This window comes from Carcharodon carcharias, assembly GCF_017639515.1.
Source record: "Carcharodon carcharias isolate sCarCar2 chromosome 35 unlocalized genomic scaffold, sCarCar2.pri SUPER_35_unloc_8, whole genome shotgun sequence".
Lineage (NCBI taxonomy): Eukaryota > Metazoa > Chordata > Chondrichthyes > Lamniformes > Lamnidae > Carcharodon > Carcharodon carcharias.
This window is the reverse complement of record NW_024470724.1, coordinates 522,989-540,424: the sequence shown is the minus strand read 5'-3', so window position 1 is coordinate 540,424 and position 17,436 is coordinate 522,989. Positions and strand designations below refer to the sequence as shown.

The 17,436-nt window shown below is 62.7% G+C and overlaps 1 protein-coding gene across 1 annotated transcript in view; it reads right to left on the bottom strand.

Annotated features, from left to right (window-relative positions):
- The window catches only part of ssr4 (signal sequence receptor, delta), a 34,902-nt gene that overhangs the window by 7,485 nt on the left and 9,981 nt on the right, over positions 1 to 17,436 (bottom strand). Inside the window, exons 3-5 of the mRNA XM_041181508.1 lie at positions 14,681 to 14,755; positions 4,922 to 5,011; positions 2,548 to 2,613 (exon numbers count right to left, since the gene is read on the bottom strand). Coding sequence (XP_041037442.1) covers positions 2,548 to 2,613; positions 4,922 to 5,011; positions 14,681 to 14,755 — 231 coding nt within the window. The remainder of the gene's footprint in view (positions 1 to 2,547; positions 2,614 to 4,921; positions 5,012 to 14,680; positions 14,756 to 17,436) is intronic.

The following is a 17,436-nucleotide window of genomic DNA, read 5'->3' as shown; positions in this document are numbered from 1 at the left end:
CGGGGGAGGGCAAGAGAGAGAGCGCCGGGGGAGGGCATGAGAGAGAGCGCCGGGGGAGGGGAAGAGAGAGAGCGCCGGGGGAGGGGAAGAGAGAGAGCGCCGGGGGAGGGGAAGAGAGGGAGCGCCGGGGGAGGGGAAGCGAGGGAGCGCCGGGGGAGGGGAAGAGAGAGAGCGCCGGGGGAGGGGAAGCGAGGGAGCGCCGGGGGAGGGGAAGAAAGAGAGCGCCGGGGGAGGGGAAGAAAGAGAGCGCCGGGGGAGGGCAAGAGAGAGAGCGCCGGGGGAGGGCAAGAGAGAGAGCGCCGGGGGAGGGCAAGAGAGAGAGCGCCGGGGGAGGGCAAGAGAGAGAGCGCCGGCGGAGGGCAAGAGAGAGAGCGCCGGCGGAGGGCAAGAGAGAGAGCGCCGGCGGAGGGCAAGAGAGAGAGCGCCGGGGGAGGGCAAGAGAGAGAGCGCCGGGGGAGGGCAAGAGAGAGAGCGCCGGGGGAGGGCAAGAGAGAGAGCGCCGGGGGAGGGCAAGAGAGAGAGCGCCGGGGGAGGGCGAGAGAGAGAGCGCCGGGGGAGGGCGAGAGAGAGAGCGCCGGGGGAGGGCGAGAGAGAGAGCGCCGGGGGAGGGCGAGAGAGAGAGCGCCGGGGGAGGGCGAGAGAGAGAGCGCCGGGGGAGGGCGAGAGAGAGAGCGCCGGGGGAGGGCGAGAGAGAGAGCGCCGGGGGAGGGCGAGAGAGAGAGCGCCGGGGGAGGGCGAGAGAGAGAGCGCCGGGGGAGGGCGAGAGAGAGAGCGCCGGGGGAGGGCGAGAGAGAGAGCGCCGGGGGAGGGCGAGAGAGAGAGCGCCGGGGGAGGGCGAGAGAGAGAGCGCCGGGGGAGGGCGAGAGAGAGAGCGCCGGGGGAGGGCGAGAGAGAGAGCGCCGGGGGAGGGCGAGAGAGAGAGCGCCGGGGGAGGGCGAGAGAGAGAGCGCCGGGGGAGGGCGAGAGAGAGAGCGCCGGGGGAGGGCGAGAGAGAGAGCGCCGGGGGAGGGCGAGAGAGAGAGCGCCGGGGGAGGGCGAGAGAGAGAGCGCCGGGGGAGGGCGAGAGAGAGAGCGCCGGGGGAGGGGAAGAGAGAGAGCGCCGGGGGAGGGGAAGAGAGAGAGCGCCGGGGGAGGGGAAGAGACCGAGCGCCGGAGAGGGGAGAGAGAGAGCGCGCCAGAGGAGGGAAAGAGAGAGCGCGCCGGAGAGGGGAGAGAGCGCGCCGGAGGAGGGGAGAGAGCGAGCGCACCGGAGGAGGGGAAGAGAGACAGCGCACGCTGGAGGAGGGGAAGAGAGAGACAGCGCGCCAGAGCATGGGAAGAGAGACAGCACACGATGGAGGAGGAGAGAGAGAGAGCTCACCGGAGGAGCGGAAGAGAGAGCGCGCGCCGGTGAGGGGAGAGAGAGAGCACGCCGGAGGAGGGGAAGAGAGACAGCGCGCCAGAGCAGGGGAAGAGAGACAGCACACGATGGAGGAGGGGAGAGAGAGAGCGCACCGGAGGAGCGGAAGAGAGAGCGCGCGCCGGTGAGGGGAGAGAGAGATCACGCCGGAGGAGGGGAAGAGAGAGAGCACGCCGGAGGAGGGGAAGAGAGAGAGCACACCGGAGGAGGGGAAGAGAGAGAGCGCGCCGGAGGAGGGGAAGAGAGAGAGCGCACCGGAGGAGGGGAAGAGAGAGAGCGCGCCGGAGGAGGGGAAGAGAGAGAGCGCGCCGGAGGAGGGGAAGAGAGAGCGCGCCGGAGGAGGGGAAGAGAGAGAGCGCGCCGGAGGAGGGGAAGAGAGAGAGCGCGCCGGAGGAGGGGAAGAGAGAGACCGCGCCGGAGGAGGGGAAGAGAGAGAGCGCGCCGGAGGAGGGGAAGAGAGAGAGCGCGCCGGAGGAGGGGAAGAGAGAGAGCGCGCCGGAGGAGGGGAAGAGAGAGAGCGCGCCGGAGGATGGGAAGAGAGAGAGCGTGCCGGAGGAGGGGAAGAGAGAGAGCGCGCCGGAGGAGGGGAAGAGAAAGAGCGCCCCGGAGTAGGGGAAGAGAGAGAGCGCGCCGGAGTAGGGGAAGAGAGAGAGCGCGCCGCAGGAGGGGAAGAGAGAGAGCGCGCCGGAGGAGGGGAAGAGAGAGAGCGTGCCGGAGGAGGGGAAGAGAGAGAGCGCGCCGCAGGAGGGGAAGAGAGAGAGCGCGTCGCCGGAGGGGAAGAGAGAGAGCGCGCCGGAGGAGGGGAGAGAGAGAGCGCGCCGCAGGAGGGGAAGAGAGAGAGCGCGCCGGAGGAGGGGAAGAGAGAGAGCGTGCCGGAGGAGGGGAAGAGAGAGAGCGCGCCAGAGGAGGGGAAGAGAGAGAGCGCGCTGGAGGAGGGGAAGAGAGAGAGAGCACGCCGGAGGAGGGGAAGCTAGAGAGCGCGCCGGCGGAAGGGAGAGATTGCGCTTGAGAGGGGACAGAGCGCTTCCCTCAAACTGCCCCAGTCCAACCAGCACTGTCTGCCTCCATCCCGATCCTCCCAAAAGGCTGTGTGAAGAGCCCCCACATAATGCTGTATAAAAGGTGCACAGAAAGGAGCAGTTACTCACCCGATGATCAACGCTGACAGTGAAGAGGGGCTTGATGGTCGACACATTCTCATTGCTTCTCTGGGCCTTCGAGTGAGAGATGGGAGAGGGTGAGAGAAGCTTGGCAGGGGGAACACAAAAGTGACTACATCACATAGCACACCCCCTCACACTCACTCCATCAATGGCTCAGAGGGGAACTTGCAGGTGGTGGTGTTCCCCCATGTGTCTGCTGCCCTTGTCCGTCTAGGTGGTAGAGGTGGTGGGTTTGGGCGGCGCTGTTGAAGGAGCCTTGGCGAGTTGCTGCAGTGCATCTTGTAGATGGTACACACACTGCTGCCCCTGTGCGTCAGTGGTGGAGGGAGTGAATGTTTGTGGATGGGGTGCCGATCGAGCGGGGCTGCTTTGTCCTGGTGGTGTCGAGCTTCTTGAGTGTTGTGGGAGCTGCACTCATCCAGGCAAGTGGGGAGTATCGCATCACACTCCTGACTTGTGCCTTGTAGATGGGGGACAGGCTTTGGGGAGTCAGGAGGTGAGTTACTCTCCGCAGGATTCCCAGCCTCTGACCTGCTCTTGTATTTATATTTATATGGCTGGGTCCAGTTCAGTTTCTGGTCAATGGTAACCCCCAGGATGTCGACAGTGCGGGATTCAGTGATGGTAATGCCATTGAACATCAAGGGGCAATGGTTAGATTCTCTCTTGTTGGAGATGGTCATTGCCTGGCATTTGTGTAACTTGCCACTTGTCAGCCCAAACCTGGATAAGGTCCAGGTCTTGCTGCATTTGGATATGGACTATACTCAGTAGTCTGGCCCTGGCCTAACTCTGGCCACAACATTTTGCTTGTTCCACTGATAGCAGGGCTGAAAGGGTTAAACTTTACCTCATGTACAGAAAATTAAGGCAGCAATCTAACTGAGGTATTTGAGATAGTCACGGGAACTGACACTCCCCAGCACCACCCCCAACCTCCACTCCATCACCCCTCCTCCCCCCACCGCTCTTTCCCCCCAACCCCCCATCACCGTAACCCCGTACATGTTTCCCCTTCCAGTATTTATCCAATTCCCCCCCTTTTCGAGGGTGAATCTGCTTCCCCCGCCCTTTCGGGCAGCGCCCTCCAGATCACAACAACTCGCCACGTCTAAAATAAATAAAATTCTCATCTCCCCTTCCCCACCCTCCTGCAGATTCTCTTCAATCTGTGACCCCCCCACCCCCTCTGGTTACCGACCCTCCCACCACTGGAAACAGTTTCTCCTCATTCACTCGATCGGGACCCCTGGTGATTTTGAACGTCTCACTTAAATCTCCCACTTGTGAGGGACTAAGAACTCATCCTGGATAATTTTTTTTCATAGAATATGTAGAGACATGCTAATCGCTATCTCTAAAAATTTCAAACTGGACAATGACCTCAAAATGACTGAATCTATGTCTGTCTGCGACCCCTGGCTGGTAGTATCGGGGGAAACCCGCACCGCGTTATCCCTGAAGACCCACTTCCTGTGGGCTGCACAGACCAAATTCAAAGAGAGCTGTACAAAGGCCATCTGCATTTCTTACCCAGGCTAGCCAACAGGAGTCTGCTCGTCTGACTAACACAAAGGGCCCCGTAACGTTCCTTTCAATTCTTAATGGTAGAGACAATCTTGGGGGCCCAGAAGAGCAATACACACCCCTTGTCAAAGACACAGGGGAGAGGTGGGTGTCATAAGACATGGCCTCTGGCTTATGGAAACAGTAATATTGCCTTGCCAAACTGCAAAGTCTCAGTCTGCCTTTTTACCATCTGACTAGCAGCCTCACACACAAGGAGCTCTGGCCCAGGCTGGACACCTGGCCCTATCCACACTGCGTCTACTGGAAATTCTGTACCTATAAGCCTATAAGACTGAATCATCTCTGCATGCCTATCTCATCGTGTGAAGTCAACGCCCCTGGAAAAGAGAATTATCCAACATCAGTTTTCAGCCCACCGACCTCCATGACCTCATTGGACTTTGATTATGGACTCTGTGGTCTCTGCACCCCAAAACCTTCATTTCTCTATCCCTCTTTTACTGCAAGAATGAAAGGGAGGGTGGGGAAGAGACATTGCGAACACCCCTCCCTCGTTTTGAGTCTGTGCAAATAAACTAACCCTTTGAGTTCAACCTATCTCAAGTTTGTTTTTAATAGAAGATTGGATCACACCAAAACCGAGGGGTAGGGAAATACGCCATTGCTCATAAAGGGGGAAGCAAATCAAAAACACCTCTCTGTTTACAGACGGGTGGTGAGAGGAGAAATTAGTGCTGTTTAAGTTAGCCCCCCTTCTGGCCATAACCTTCTCTACTCTAAGGAGAACAATCCCAGCTTCACAAGTCTGGGGTCTGGACGCACAACTCACTTTCCTCAAGGCACTGTAAGACTCCTCGTCAAAAAACTTCACCTCGTAGGTCCCCGACTTGGCAGCTTTGTGCTCGGCACTCCAGGAAACCTGTGGCAGAATGCGGATAGGCATGAACAAAGGGTAAGTGGTACTCCTTGGGGTGGGGGAGGGTGCCCCTGGGGGCAGAGGTGGGGGGAACCCTGGTTCCTTCCTGGAACCGGCCTGCGGCAGACGGGCCAGGCAGCCAGAGTTGACCTCCTGTGGGATCGTGCTATGCACCACCCACCTGCAGGCCTGACCAGAACGGACAGAACCAGCAGAGGAATTCTGAGCACAGAGGTCAGGCTCGGAGGTCAACAGTCACACCCAGAGGGAATAAATCGGATGCGGGGGGGGAGGCGGGGGGAGCACCACTACCTGTGGGGGATGGGTAGGTGGGGAGGGGGGATAGAGTACACCACTACCTGTGGGGGATGGGTAGGTGGGGAGGGGGGGGCGAGAGTGCGTCGCTACCTGTGGGGGATAGGTAGGTGGGGAGGGGGGAGGGAGTGCGTCACTACCTGTGGGGGATGGGTAGGTGGGGAGGGGGGGGGCGAGAGTGCGTCGCTACCTGTGGGGGATGGGTAGGTGGGGAGGGGGGAGGGAGTGCATCACTACCTGTGGGGGATGGGTAGGTGGGGAGGGGGGGCGAGAGTGCGTCGCTACCTGTGGGGGATGGGTAGGTGGGGAGGGGGGAGGGAGAGCGTCACTACCTGTGGGGGATGGGTAGGTGGGGAGGGGGGAGGGAGTGTGCCATTATCTGTGGGGGATGGGTAGGTGGGGAGGGGGGGGGCGAGAGTGCGTCGCTACCTGTGGGGGATAGGTAGGTGGGGAGGGGGGAGGGAGTGCGTCACTACCTGTGGGGGATGGGTAGGTGGGGAGGGGGGGGGGCGAGAGTGCGTCGCTACCTGTGGGGGATGGGTAGGTGGGGAGGGGGGAGGGAGTGCATCACTACCTGTGGGGGATGGGTAGATGGAGAGGGGGGAGTGAGTGTGTCACTACCTGTTGGGGGGGGATGGGTAGGTGGGGAGGGGGGAGGGAGTGTGTCACTACCTGTGGGGGATGGGTAGATGGAGAGGGGGGAGGGGGGAGGGAGTGTGTCACTACCTGTGGGGGATGGGTAGGTGGGGAGGGGGGTGAGAGTGCGTCGCTACCTGTGGGGGATGGGTAGATGGAGAGGGGGGAGTGAGTGTGTCACTACCTGTTGGGGGGGATGGGTAGGTGGGGAGGGGGGAGTGAGTGTGTCACTACCTGTGGGGGGGGGGATGGGTAGGTGGGGAGGGGGGAGGGAGTGTGTCACTATCTGTGGGGGGAGGGGGGAAATGGGTAGGTGGGGAGGGGGGAGGGAGTGCGTCACTACCTGTGGGGGATGGGTAGGTGGGGAGGGGGGAGGGAGTGCGTCACTACCTGTGGGGGATGGGTAGGTGGGGAGGGGGGAGGGAGTGTGTCACTACCTGTGGGGGATGGGTAGGTGGGGAGGGGGGAGGGAGTGCGTCACTACCTGTGGGGGATGGGTAGGTGGGGAGGGGGGCGAGAGTGCGTCGCTACCTGTGGGGGATGGGTAGGTGGGGAGGGGGGAGGGAGTGCGTCACTACCTGTGGGGGATGGGTAGGTGGGGAGGGGGGAGTGAGTGTGTCACTACCTGTTGGAGGGGGATGGGTAGGTGGGGAGGGGAGAGTGAGTGTGTCACTACCTGTGGGGGGGGGATGGGTAGGTGGGGAGGGGGGAGTGAGTGTGTCACTACCTGTGGGGGGAGGGGGGAAATGGGTAGGTGGGGAGGGGGGAGGGAGGGCGCCACTACCTGTGGGGGATGGGTAGGTGGGGAGGGGGGAGGGAGGGCGCCACTACCTGTGGGGGATGGGTAGGTGGGGAGGGGGGAGGGAGTGTGCCATTATCTGTGGAGGATGGGTAGGTGGGCGGGGGGAGTGAGTGTGCCATTATCTGTGGAGGATGGGTAGGTGGGCGGGGGGAGTGAGTGTGTCACTACCTGTGGGGGGGGGATGGGTAGGTGGGCGGGGGGAGTGAGTGTGTCACTACCTGTGGGGGGGGGATGGGTAGGTGGGCGGGGGGGAGTGAGTGTGTCACTACCTGTGGGGGGGGGATGGGTAGGTGGGGAGGGGGGAGGGAGTGCGTCACTACCTGTGGGGGATGGGTAGGTGGGCGGGGGGAGTGAGTGTGTCACTACCTGTGGGGGGGGGATGGGTAGGTGGGCGGGGGGAGTGAGTGTGTCACTACCTGTGGGGGGGGGATGGGTAGGTGGGGAGGGGGGAGGGAGTGCGTCACTACCTGTGGGGGATGGGTAGGTGGGGAGGGGGGAGGGAGTGTGTCACTACCTGTGGGGGGGGGATGGGTAGGTGGGGAGGGGGGAGGGAGTGCGTCACTACCTGTGGGGGATGGGTAGGTGGGGAGGGGGGAGGGGGGAGGGAGTGTGTCACTACCTGTGGGGGATGGGTAGGTGGGGAGGGGGGAGGGAGTGCGTCACTACCTGTGGGGGATGGGTAGGTGGGGAGGGGGGAGGGAGTGCGTCACTACCTGTGGGGGATGGGTAGGTGGGGAGGGGGGAGGGGGAGGGAGTGTGTCACTACCTGTGGGGGATGGGTAGGTGGGGAGGGGGGAGGGAGTGCGTCACTACCTGTGGGGGATGGGTAGGTGGGGAGGGGGGAGGGAGTGCGTCACTACCTGTGGGGGATGGGTAGGTGGGGAGGGGGGAGGGAGTGCGTCACTACCTGTGGGGGATGGGTAGGTGGGGAGGGGGGCGAGAGTGCGTCGCTACCTGTGGGGGATGGGTAGATGGAGAGGGGGGAGTGAGTGTGTCACTACCTGTTGGAGGGGGATGGGTAGGTGGGGAGGGGAGAGTGAGTGTGTCACTACCTGTGGGGGGGGGGATGGGTAGGTGGGGAGGGGGGAGTGAGTGTGTCACTACCTGTGGGGGGAGGGGGGAAATGGGTAGGTGGGGAGGGGGGAGGGAGGGCGCCACTACCTGTGGGGGATGGGTAGGTGGGGAGGGGGGAGGGAGGGCGCCACTACCTGTGGGGGATGGGTAGGTGGGGAGGGGGGAGGGAGTGTGCCATTATCTGTGGGGGATGGGTAGGTGGGGAGGGGGGAGGGAGTGTGCCATTATCTGTGGGGGATGGGTAGGTGGGGAGGGGGGAGGGAGTGTGCCATTATCTGTGGGGGATGGGTAGGTGGGGAGGGGGGGCGAGAGTGCGTCGCTACCTGTGGGGCATGGGTAGGTGGGGAGGGGGGAGGGAGTGCATCACTACCTGTGGGGGATGGGTAGGTGGGCAGGGGGGAGGGAGTGTGCCATTATCTGTGGGGGATGGGTAGGTGGGGAGGAGAGGGCGAGAGTGCGTCGCTACCTGTGGGGCATGGGTAGGTGGGGAGGGGGGAGGGAGTGCATCACTACCTGTGGGGGATGGGTAGGTGGGGAGGGGGGAGGGAGTGTGCCATTATCTGTGGAGGATGGGTAGGTGGGCAGGGGGGAGTGAGTGTGTCACTACCTGTGGGGGGGGATGGGTAGGTGGGGAGGGGGGAGGGAGTGCGTCACTACCTGTGGGGGATGGGTAGGTGGGGAGGGGGGAGGGGGGAGGGAGTGTGTCACTACCTGTGGGGGATGGGTAGGTGGGGAGGGGGGAGGGAGTACGTCACTACCTGTGGGCAAAAGGGGGGGGTGGGTAGGTGGGGAGGGAGTGTATCTCTACCTGTGGGGGATGGGTAGGTGGGGAGGGGGGAGGGAGTGTATCTCTACCTGTGGGGGATGGGTAGGTGGGGAGGGGGGAGGGAGTGTATCTCTACCTGTGGGGGGGGTGGATGGGTAGGTGGGGAGGGGGGAGGGAGTACGTCACTACCTGTGGGCAAAAGTGGGGGGTGGGACGGAACGTGCCGCAATCTGATGTGGGTGACCCAGCAAAAGGCCTCTGTTTGCAGGGCTGGGGTCTGCCCGGAACGTGAGCAACGTCAGACGTGGAACCCCAGGATCAAGGGTCCAATAGGTACGTGTGAAACAGGGTCAAAGAGGGAAGGAGGGCGGAGCCATTGGGGGGGGGGGGGGGGCCCGAGGGGGGAGCCAGGGTAGAGGGCGGAGCCAGGGGGGCAGGGCCCCGAGGGCGGGGTGGCAGGGTCCGTGGGCGGAGCCAGGGGGAAGGCAGGGCCCGAAGGCGGGACCAAGGACAGGGGTGGAGCCAGGGGGTGTTTGCAGGGCCCAAGGGCGGGGCCAAGGGCAGTGGGCGGTGTCAGAGGACCTGCAGAGCCCAAGGGCGGGGCCAAGGGCAGTGGGCGGAGCCGGAGGAGCTGCACAGCCCGAGGGCGGGGCCAAGGGCAGGGGGCGGAGCCGGGCCGAGGTCAGGGGGTGGAGTTGGAGGCGCGATGAAGAGGACGAGACCCCTCACTGCCCGGAGGCAGTGTGACTCCTCCTCAAAACCAGCAAAACCACCTACCCCAATCACCATCCCTCCTGGGGAACAGAGTGAACACAACTGGGAGCAACAGGAGCAATTCAGGGGGAGGCCGTGTGAACTCAGGGTGATTGGGGGGGTAGAGACGGGGGTCGGGGGGGGGGGAGAGAGACGGGGGTCGGGGGGGGGGAGAGAGACGGGGGTCGGGGGGGGGGGAGAGAGACGGGGGTCGGGGGGGAGAGAGACGGGGGTCGGGGGGGAGAGAGACGGGGGTCGGGGGGGGGGAGAGAGACGGGGGTCGGGGGGGGAGAGAGACGGGGGTCGGGGGGGGAGAGAGACGGGGGTCGGGGGGGAGAGAGACGGGGGTCGGGGGGGAGAGAGACGGGGGTCGGGGGCGGAGAGAGACGGGGGTCGGGGGGGAGAGAGACGGGGGTCGGGGGGGAGAGAGACGGGGGTCGGGGGGGAGAGAGACGGGGGTCGGGGGGGAGAGAGACGGGGGTCGGGGGGGGAGAGAGACGGGGGTCGGGGGGGGAGAGAGACGGGGGTCGGGGGGGGAGAGAGAGACGGGGGGCGGGGGGGGAGAGAGACGGGGGTCGGGGGGGGAGAGAGACGGGGGTCGGGGGGGGGGGAGAGAGACGGGGGTCGGGGGGGGGAGAGAGACGGGGGTCGGGGGGGGAGAGAGACGGGGGTCGGGGGGGGAGAGAGACGGGTTGGTGGGAGGGGAGGGAGGGGGGAGTAGATGGGGGCAGAGAGAGGGGCGTTGGAGGGGGCAGAGAGGGGGTGTGGGGGGGAGAGAGGGGGTGTGGGGGGGAGAGAGGGGGTGTGGGGGGGGAGAGAGGGGGAGAGAGGGGGTGTGGGGGGGAGAGAGGGGGAGAGGGGGGGTGTGGGGGGGAGAGAGGGGGGTGTGGGGGGGAGAGAGGGGGGTGTGGGGGGGGAGAGAGGGGGTGTGGGGGTGAGAGAGGGGGAGAGAGGGGGGTGTGGGGGGGAGAGAGGGGGTGTGGGGGGGAGAGAGGGGGGTGTGGGGGGGAGAGAGGGGGTGTGGGGGGGAGAGAGGGGGTGTGGGGGGGAGGAGAGAGGGGGTGTGGGGGGGAGAGAGGGGGTGTGGGGGGGAGAGAGGGGGTGTGGGGGGGAGAGAGGGGGTGTGGGGGGGGAGAGAGGGGGGTGTGGGGGGGAGAGAGGGGTGTTTGCAGGGAGAGACGGCGGTTGGCGTGGGAGAGACGGGGGCTTTGGGGGGAGAGATGGAGTTTTGGGGGGAGAGATGGGGTTTTGGGGGGAGAGATGGGGTTTTGGGGGGAGAGATGGGGTTTTGGGGGGAGAGATGGGGTTTTGGGGGGAGAGATGGGGTTTTGGGGGGAGAGATGGAGTTTTGGGGGGAGAGATGGTGTTTTGGGGGGAGAGATGGGGTTTTGGGGGGGAGAGATGGGGTTTTGGGGGGAGAGATGGGGTTTTGGGGGGAGAGATGGGGTTTTGGGGGGAGAGATGGGGTTTTGAGGGGGAGAGATGGGGTTTTGGGGGGGAGAGATGGGGTTTTGGGGGGAGAGATGGGGTTTTGGGGGGGAGAGATGGGGTTTTGGGGGGGAGAGATGGGGTTTTGGGGGGGAGAGATGGGGTTTTGGGGGGGAGAGATGGGGTTTTGGGGGGGAGAGATGGGGTTTTGGGGGGGAGAGATGGGGTTTTGGGGGGGAGAGATGGGGTTTTGGGGGGACAGATGGGGTTTTGGGGGGAGAGATGGGGTTTTGGGGGGAGAGATGGGGTTTTGGGGGGAGAGATGGGGTTTTGGGGGGAGAGATGGGGTTTTGGGGGGAGAGATGGGGTTTTGGGGGGAGAGATGGGGTTTTGGGGGGAGAGATGGGGTTTTGGGGGGAGAGATGGGGTTTTGGGGGGAGAGATGGGGTTTTGGGGGGAGAGATGGGGTTTTGGGGGGAGAGATGGGGTTTTGGGGGGAGAGATGGGGTTTTGGGGGGAGAGATGGGGTTTTGGGGGGAGAGATGGGGTTTTGGGGGGAGAGATGGGGTTTTGGGGGGAGAGATGGGGTTTTGGGGGGAGAGATGGGGTTTTGGGGGGAGAGATGGGGTTTTGGGGGGAGAGATGGGGTTTTGGGGGGAGAGATGGGGTTTTGGGGGGAGAGATGGGGTTTTGGGGGGAGAGATGGGGTTTTGGGGGGAGAGATGGGGTTTTGGGGGGAGAGATGGGGTTTTGGGGGGAGAGATGGGGTTTTGGGGGGAGAGATGGGGTTTTGGGGGGAGAGATGGGGTTTTGGGGGGAGAGATGGGTTTTGGGGGGAGAGATGGGGTTTTGGGGGGGGAGAGATGGGGTTTTGGGGGGGAGAGATGGGGTTTTGGGGGGGAGAGAGGAGGTTGTTGGGAAAGAGGTTGGGTGTTGGTGGGGAGAGAGGGGGGTTGTGGGAAGATGGGGGGGGTTGAGGGGAGAGGGGGGGTTGAGGAGGGAGAGGGGGGGTTTGCAAGGAGAGACGGGGGTTGGCGGGGGAGAGACGGGGGTTGGCGGGGGAGAGACGGGGGTTGGCGGGGGAGAGACGGTGGTTGGCGGGGGAGAGACGGGGGTTGGCAGGGGAGAGACGGGGGTTTTGGGGGTAGAGATGGGGTTTTGGGGGGAGAGAGGGGGGTTGTGGGAAGAGAGAGGGGTGTTGAGGGGAGAGACGGGGGTTGGCGTGGGAGAGAGGGGGGTTGTGGGAAGAGAGAGGGGTGTTGAGGGGAGAGACGGGGGTTGAGGGGGGAGAGGGGGGTTGAGGGGGGAGAGGAAAGCGGGCTTTGAGGGGGACACTCCGGACAAGCCAGTTGCCTCGAGTCCACTCCCCGCCACACAAGAACACCTCAAGCAGAAACCCGTCCCCGCCCCCAAACCCACCCCCTCACCCAAACCCACACCCACCCCCAACCCACTCTAAACCCACCCCCGCCCCCAAACCCACCCTCGCCCCCAAACCCAATCCAAACCCACCCCCGCCCCCAAACCCACTCCAAACCCACCCCCTCACCCAAACCCACACCCACCCCCAACCCACTCTAAACCCACACCCGCCCCAAACCCGCCTCCGCCCCCACACCCACCCCCAAACTGACACACACCCCCTCACCCAAACCCACCCCCGCACCCAAACCCACCCCCGCCCCCAAACCCACCCCCGCCCCCAAACCCACTCCAAACCCACCCCCGCCCCCAAACCCCCATCTAAACTCACCCCCACACCCACTCTCAAATCCACACACGTCCAAAAACCCACTCTAAACCCACACCCACCCGAACCCGCCTCCGCCCCCACACCCACCCCCAAACTGACACCCACCCCCTCACCCAAACCCACCCCCGCCCCCAAACCCATACCCACCCCGCCCCCAAACCCACCCCCGTCCCCAAACCCCCATCTAAACCCACCCCAACACCCGCTCCCAAACCCACACACATCCAAAAACCCACTCTAAATCCACACACACCCCCAAACCCACTCTAAACCCAAACCCGCCCCCCAAACCCACATTAAACCAACCCCGCCCCCAAACCCACTCTACACCCGCCCCCAAACCCACTCTACACCCGCCCCCAAACCCACTCTACACCCGCCCCCAAACCCACTCTACACCCGCCCCCAAACCCACTCTACACCCGCCCCCAAACCCACTCTACACCCGCCCCCAAACCCACTCTACACCCGCCCCCAAACCCACTCTACACCCGCCCCCAAACCCACTCTACACCCGCCCCCAAACCCACTCTACACCCGCCCCCAAACCCACTCTACACCCGCCCCCAAACCCACTCTACACCCGCCCCCAAACCCACTCTACACCCGCCCCCAAACCCACTCTACACCCCGCCCCCAAACCCACTCTACACCCGCCCCCAAACCCACTCTACACCCGCCCCCAAACCCACTCTACACCCGCCCCCAAACCCACTCTACACCCGCCCCCAAAACCCACTCTACACCCGCCCCCAAACCCACTCTACACCCGCCCCCAAACCCACTCTACACCCGCCCCAAACCCACTCTACACCCGCCCCAAACCCACTCTACACCCGCCCCCAAACCCACTCTACACCCACACACGCCCCCAAACACACTCTACACCCACCCCCAAACCCACTCTACACCCACACCCGCCCCCAAACCCACTCTACACCCACCCCCAAACCCACGCTACACCCACCCCCAAACCCACGCTACACCCACCCCCAAACCCACGCTACACCCACCCCAAAACCCACGCTACACCCACACCCACCCCCAAACCCACACTACACCCACCCCCAAACCCACTCTACACCCAACCCCAAACCCACTCTACACCCAACCCCAAACCCACTCTACACCCACACACGCCCCCAAACACACTCTACACCCACCCCCAAACCCACTCTACACCCACACCCGTCCCCAAACCCACTCTACACCCAACCCCAAACCCACCCTACACCCACCCCCAAACCCACGCTACACCCACCCCCAAACCCACGCTACACCCACCCCCAAACCCAAAACCACGCTACACCCAAACCCACGCTACACCCACACGCAAACCCACGCTACAGCTGCCCCCAAACCCACTCTACACCCACCCCAAAACCCACGCTACACCCACACCCACCTTCAAACCCACGCTACACCCACACCCACCCCCAAACCCACGCTACACCCACACCCACTCCCAAACCCACACTACAGCCGCCCCCAAACCCACTCTACACCCACCCCCAAACCCACACTACACCAACACCTGCCCCCAAACCCACTCTACACCTGCCCCCAAACCCACTCTACACCCGCCCCCAAACCCACGCTACACCCACACCCGCCCCCAAACCCACGCTACACCCACACCCGCCCCCAAACCCATGCGACAGCAGGCCCCAAACCCATGTTACACCCACACCCACCCCCAAACCCACACTACACCCACACCCACCCCAAACCCACTCTACACCCGCCCCCAAACCCACGCTACAGCCGCCCCAAACCCACGCTACAGCCGCCCCAAACCCACGCTACAGCCGCCCCCAAACCCACGCTACACCCACACCCGCCCCCAAACCCACTCTGCCCCCACCCCCAAACCCACTCTACACCCGCCCCCAAACCCACTCTACACCCGCCCCCAAACCCACTCTACACCCGCCCCCAAACCCACTCTACACCCGCCCCCAAACCCACTCTACACCCGCCCCCAAACCCACTCTACACCCGCCCCCAAACCCACTCTACACCCGCCCCCAAACCCACCCCACCCCCAAACCCACTCTTCACCCGCCCCCAAACCCACCCCACCCCCAAACTTGCCCGCAAACCCACCCCACCGTGAACACACCCCGGCCCCCAAACACACCCTACCTGGTAGCGGCCGATGTCCTGGCCTCGCGTGACTGGGAACTGTTTGCCGTTGACGTCTGCGTACAGCGCCACGTTCTGTCGGGAGAGGGTCAGCTCCGTTAGGGATACCATAACAGAGTGGCTGTCTCACTGGACCCGGAGTCCAGGGGGCTTCGACTAACAAGACCTAGCGGTAAGGTGACGGAGCCAGTGGCCCAGAGGGCCCCACCCCACCCCACAAGGCCAATGCCCTGGGTGACATGGGGTTCAAATCCCACCACAGCAACCAGCGGAATTTCAAAATGAATTCATAAAGACGCGGAATTGAACGCGAGTCTCAGTATTGGTGACCATCGTTTGTTGCTTAAAACCCCATCGGGTTCACTAATGTCCCTTTAGGGAAGGAAACCTGCCGTCCTTACCTGGTCTGGCCTGTGTGTGACTCCAGACCCCACAGCCACGGGGTTGTGATCGGGAACGAGCTGCCCCACGAAGGGGCGGTGGAAGCAGATTCACGCTCCAAAAGTGTTCAAGAGGTGATTGGGATCAACATTAGCCACCTCGACACAACCCCACCTCGCAGTGGCTCATCGGGGAGGCAGCGGTGCCCTCGGCTGCGCCGCCCACTGCAGTCGAATAGCCAGAAACCAAATATGTTGCCGCCGGAGAGCTTTGCTTGTCGGGCAGACTCAGGACACCACCACCAGCGCTACGGCTGGGCACGGAAAGGAGACAGTTGGGGGAGTTGGTGTGGGGAGGGAGAAAACTAGGATTCGCAGGACGTTTGCAGGTTCAGCCTCTGTTCAGCCACAAGCACCCCCCACCCCCACCCCCGTCATATCCAGGCTCTGCCATAGGTTAACGCCACCCAGCTGGCCCCAGGGGTCCGAAGGCACCCGGTCACAGGCGGGCTCCGAGCTCTCCAGCAGCCCACAAGCCCGCGCTGTGTTAAAACAATCCCACAGGTGTTCTCAGACTCTTCTTGTCACAGGACAGGGGGAGTCGAGTACAGATTTACTGCAATCTTCACAGGGTTAACGAGCAGCCCAATCAGGCAGACGGGGAAACATGGGTTTCCTCAGTTTGTGGAGTGAATGACAAAGTATCTGCAGGGCAGTGGGATTAGTTTGGGATTGATACAGGGCTATGGGGAGGGAGTGGGGCAGTGGGATTATTTTGGGGGTTGATACAGGGCTATGTGGAGGGAGCGGGGCAGTGGGATTAGTTTGGGGGTTGATACAGGGCTATGGGGAGTGTGGGGCAGTGGGATTAGTTTGGGATTGATAAAGGGCTATGGGGAGAGAGCGGGGCAGTGGGAATAGTTTGGGGTTAATACAGGGCTATGGGGAACGAGCAGGGCAGTGGGATTAGTTTGGGATTGATACAGTGCTATGGGGAGAGAGTGGGACAGTGCGATTAGTTTGGGGATTGATACAGGGCGAGGGGGAGAGAGTGGGGCAGTGGGATTCGTTTGGGGATTGATACAGGGCTATGGGGAGAGAGTGGGGCAGTGGGATTAGTTTGGGATTGATACAGGGCTATGGGGAGAAAGCGGGGCAGTGGGATTAGTTTGGGATTGATACAGGGCTATGGGGAGAGAGCGGGGCAGTGGGATGTGTTTGGGGATTGATACAGGGTCATGGGGAGAGAGCGGGGCAGTGGGAATAGTTTGGGGTTGATACAGGGCTATGGGGAACGAGCAGGGCAGTGGGATTAGTTTGGAATTGATACAGTGCTATGGGGAGAGCGGGGCAGTGGGATGTGTTTGGGGATTGAAACAAGGCTATGGGGAGAGAGTGGAGCAGTGGGATTAGTTTGGGGATTGATACAGGGCTATGGGGATAGAGCGGGGCAGTGGGATTAGTTTGGGGATTGATACAGGGCTATGTGGAGAGAATGGGGCAGTGGGATTAGTTTGGGATTGATACACGGCTATGGGGAGAAAGCGGAGCAGTGGGATTAGTTTGGGGATTGATACAGGACTATGGGGATAGAGTGGGGCAGTGGGATTAGTTTGGGGATTGATACAGGGCTATGTGGAGAGAATGGGGCAGTGGGATTAGTTTGCGATTGATACAGGGCTATGGGGAGAGAGCAGGGCAGTGGGATTAGTTTGGGATTGATACTGGGCAATGTGGAGAGACCAGGACAGTGGGATTAGTTTGGGATTGATACAGGGCTATGTGGAGAGAGCGGGGCAGTGGGATTAGTTTGGGGATTGATACAGGGCTATGGGAAGAGAGTGGGATAGTGGGATTAGTTTGGGGATTGATATAGGGCTATGGGGAGAGAGCAGGGCAGTGGGATTAGTTTGGGATTGATACTGGGCAATGTGGAGACAGCAGGACAGTGGGATTAGTTTGGGATTGATACAGAGCTATGTGGAGACAGCGGAGCAGTGGGATTAGTTTGGGGAATGATACAGGGCTATGGGGAGAGAGTGCGACAGTGGGATTAGTTTGGGATTGATACAGGGCTATGTGGAGAGAGCAGGCCAGTGGGATTAGTTTGGGATTGATACAGAGCTATGTGGAGACAGCGGGGCAGTGGGATTAGTTTGAGGATTGATACAGGGCTATGGGGAGAGAGTGGCTCAGTGGGATTAGTTTGGGATGGTGACAGGGCTATGGGAAGAGAGTGGTATAGTGGGATTAGTTTGGGATTGATATAGGGCTATGGGGAGAGAGCAGGGCAGTGGGATTAGTTTGGGATTGATACAGAGCTATGTGGAGAGAGTGGGGCAGTGGGATTAGTTTGGGATTGATACAGAGCTATGG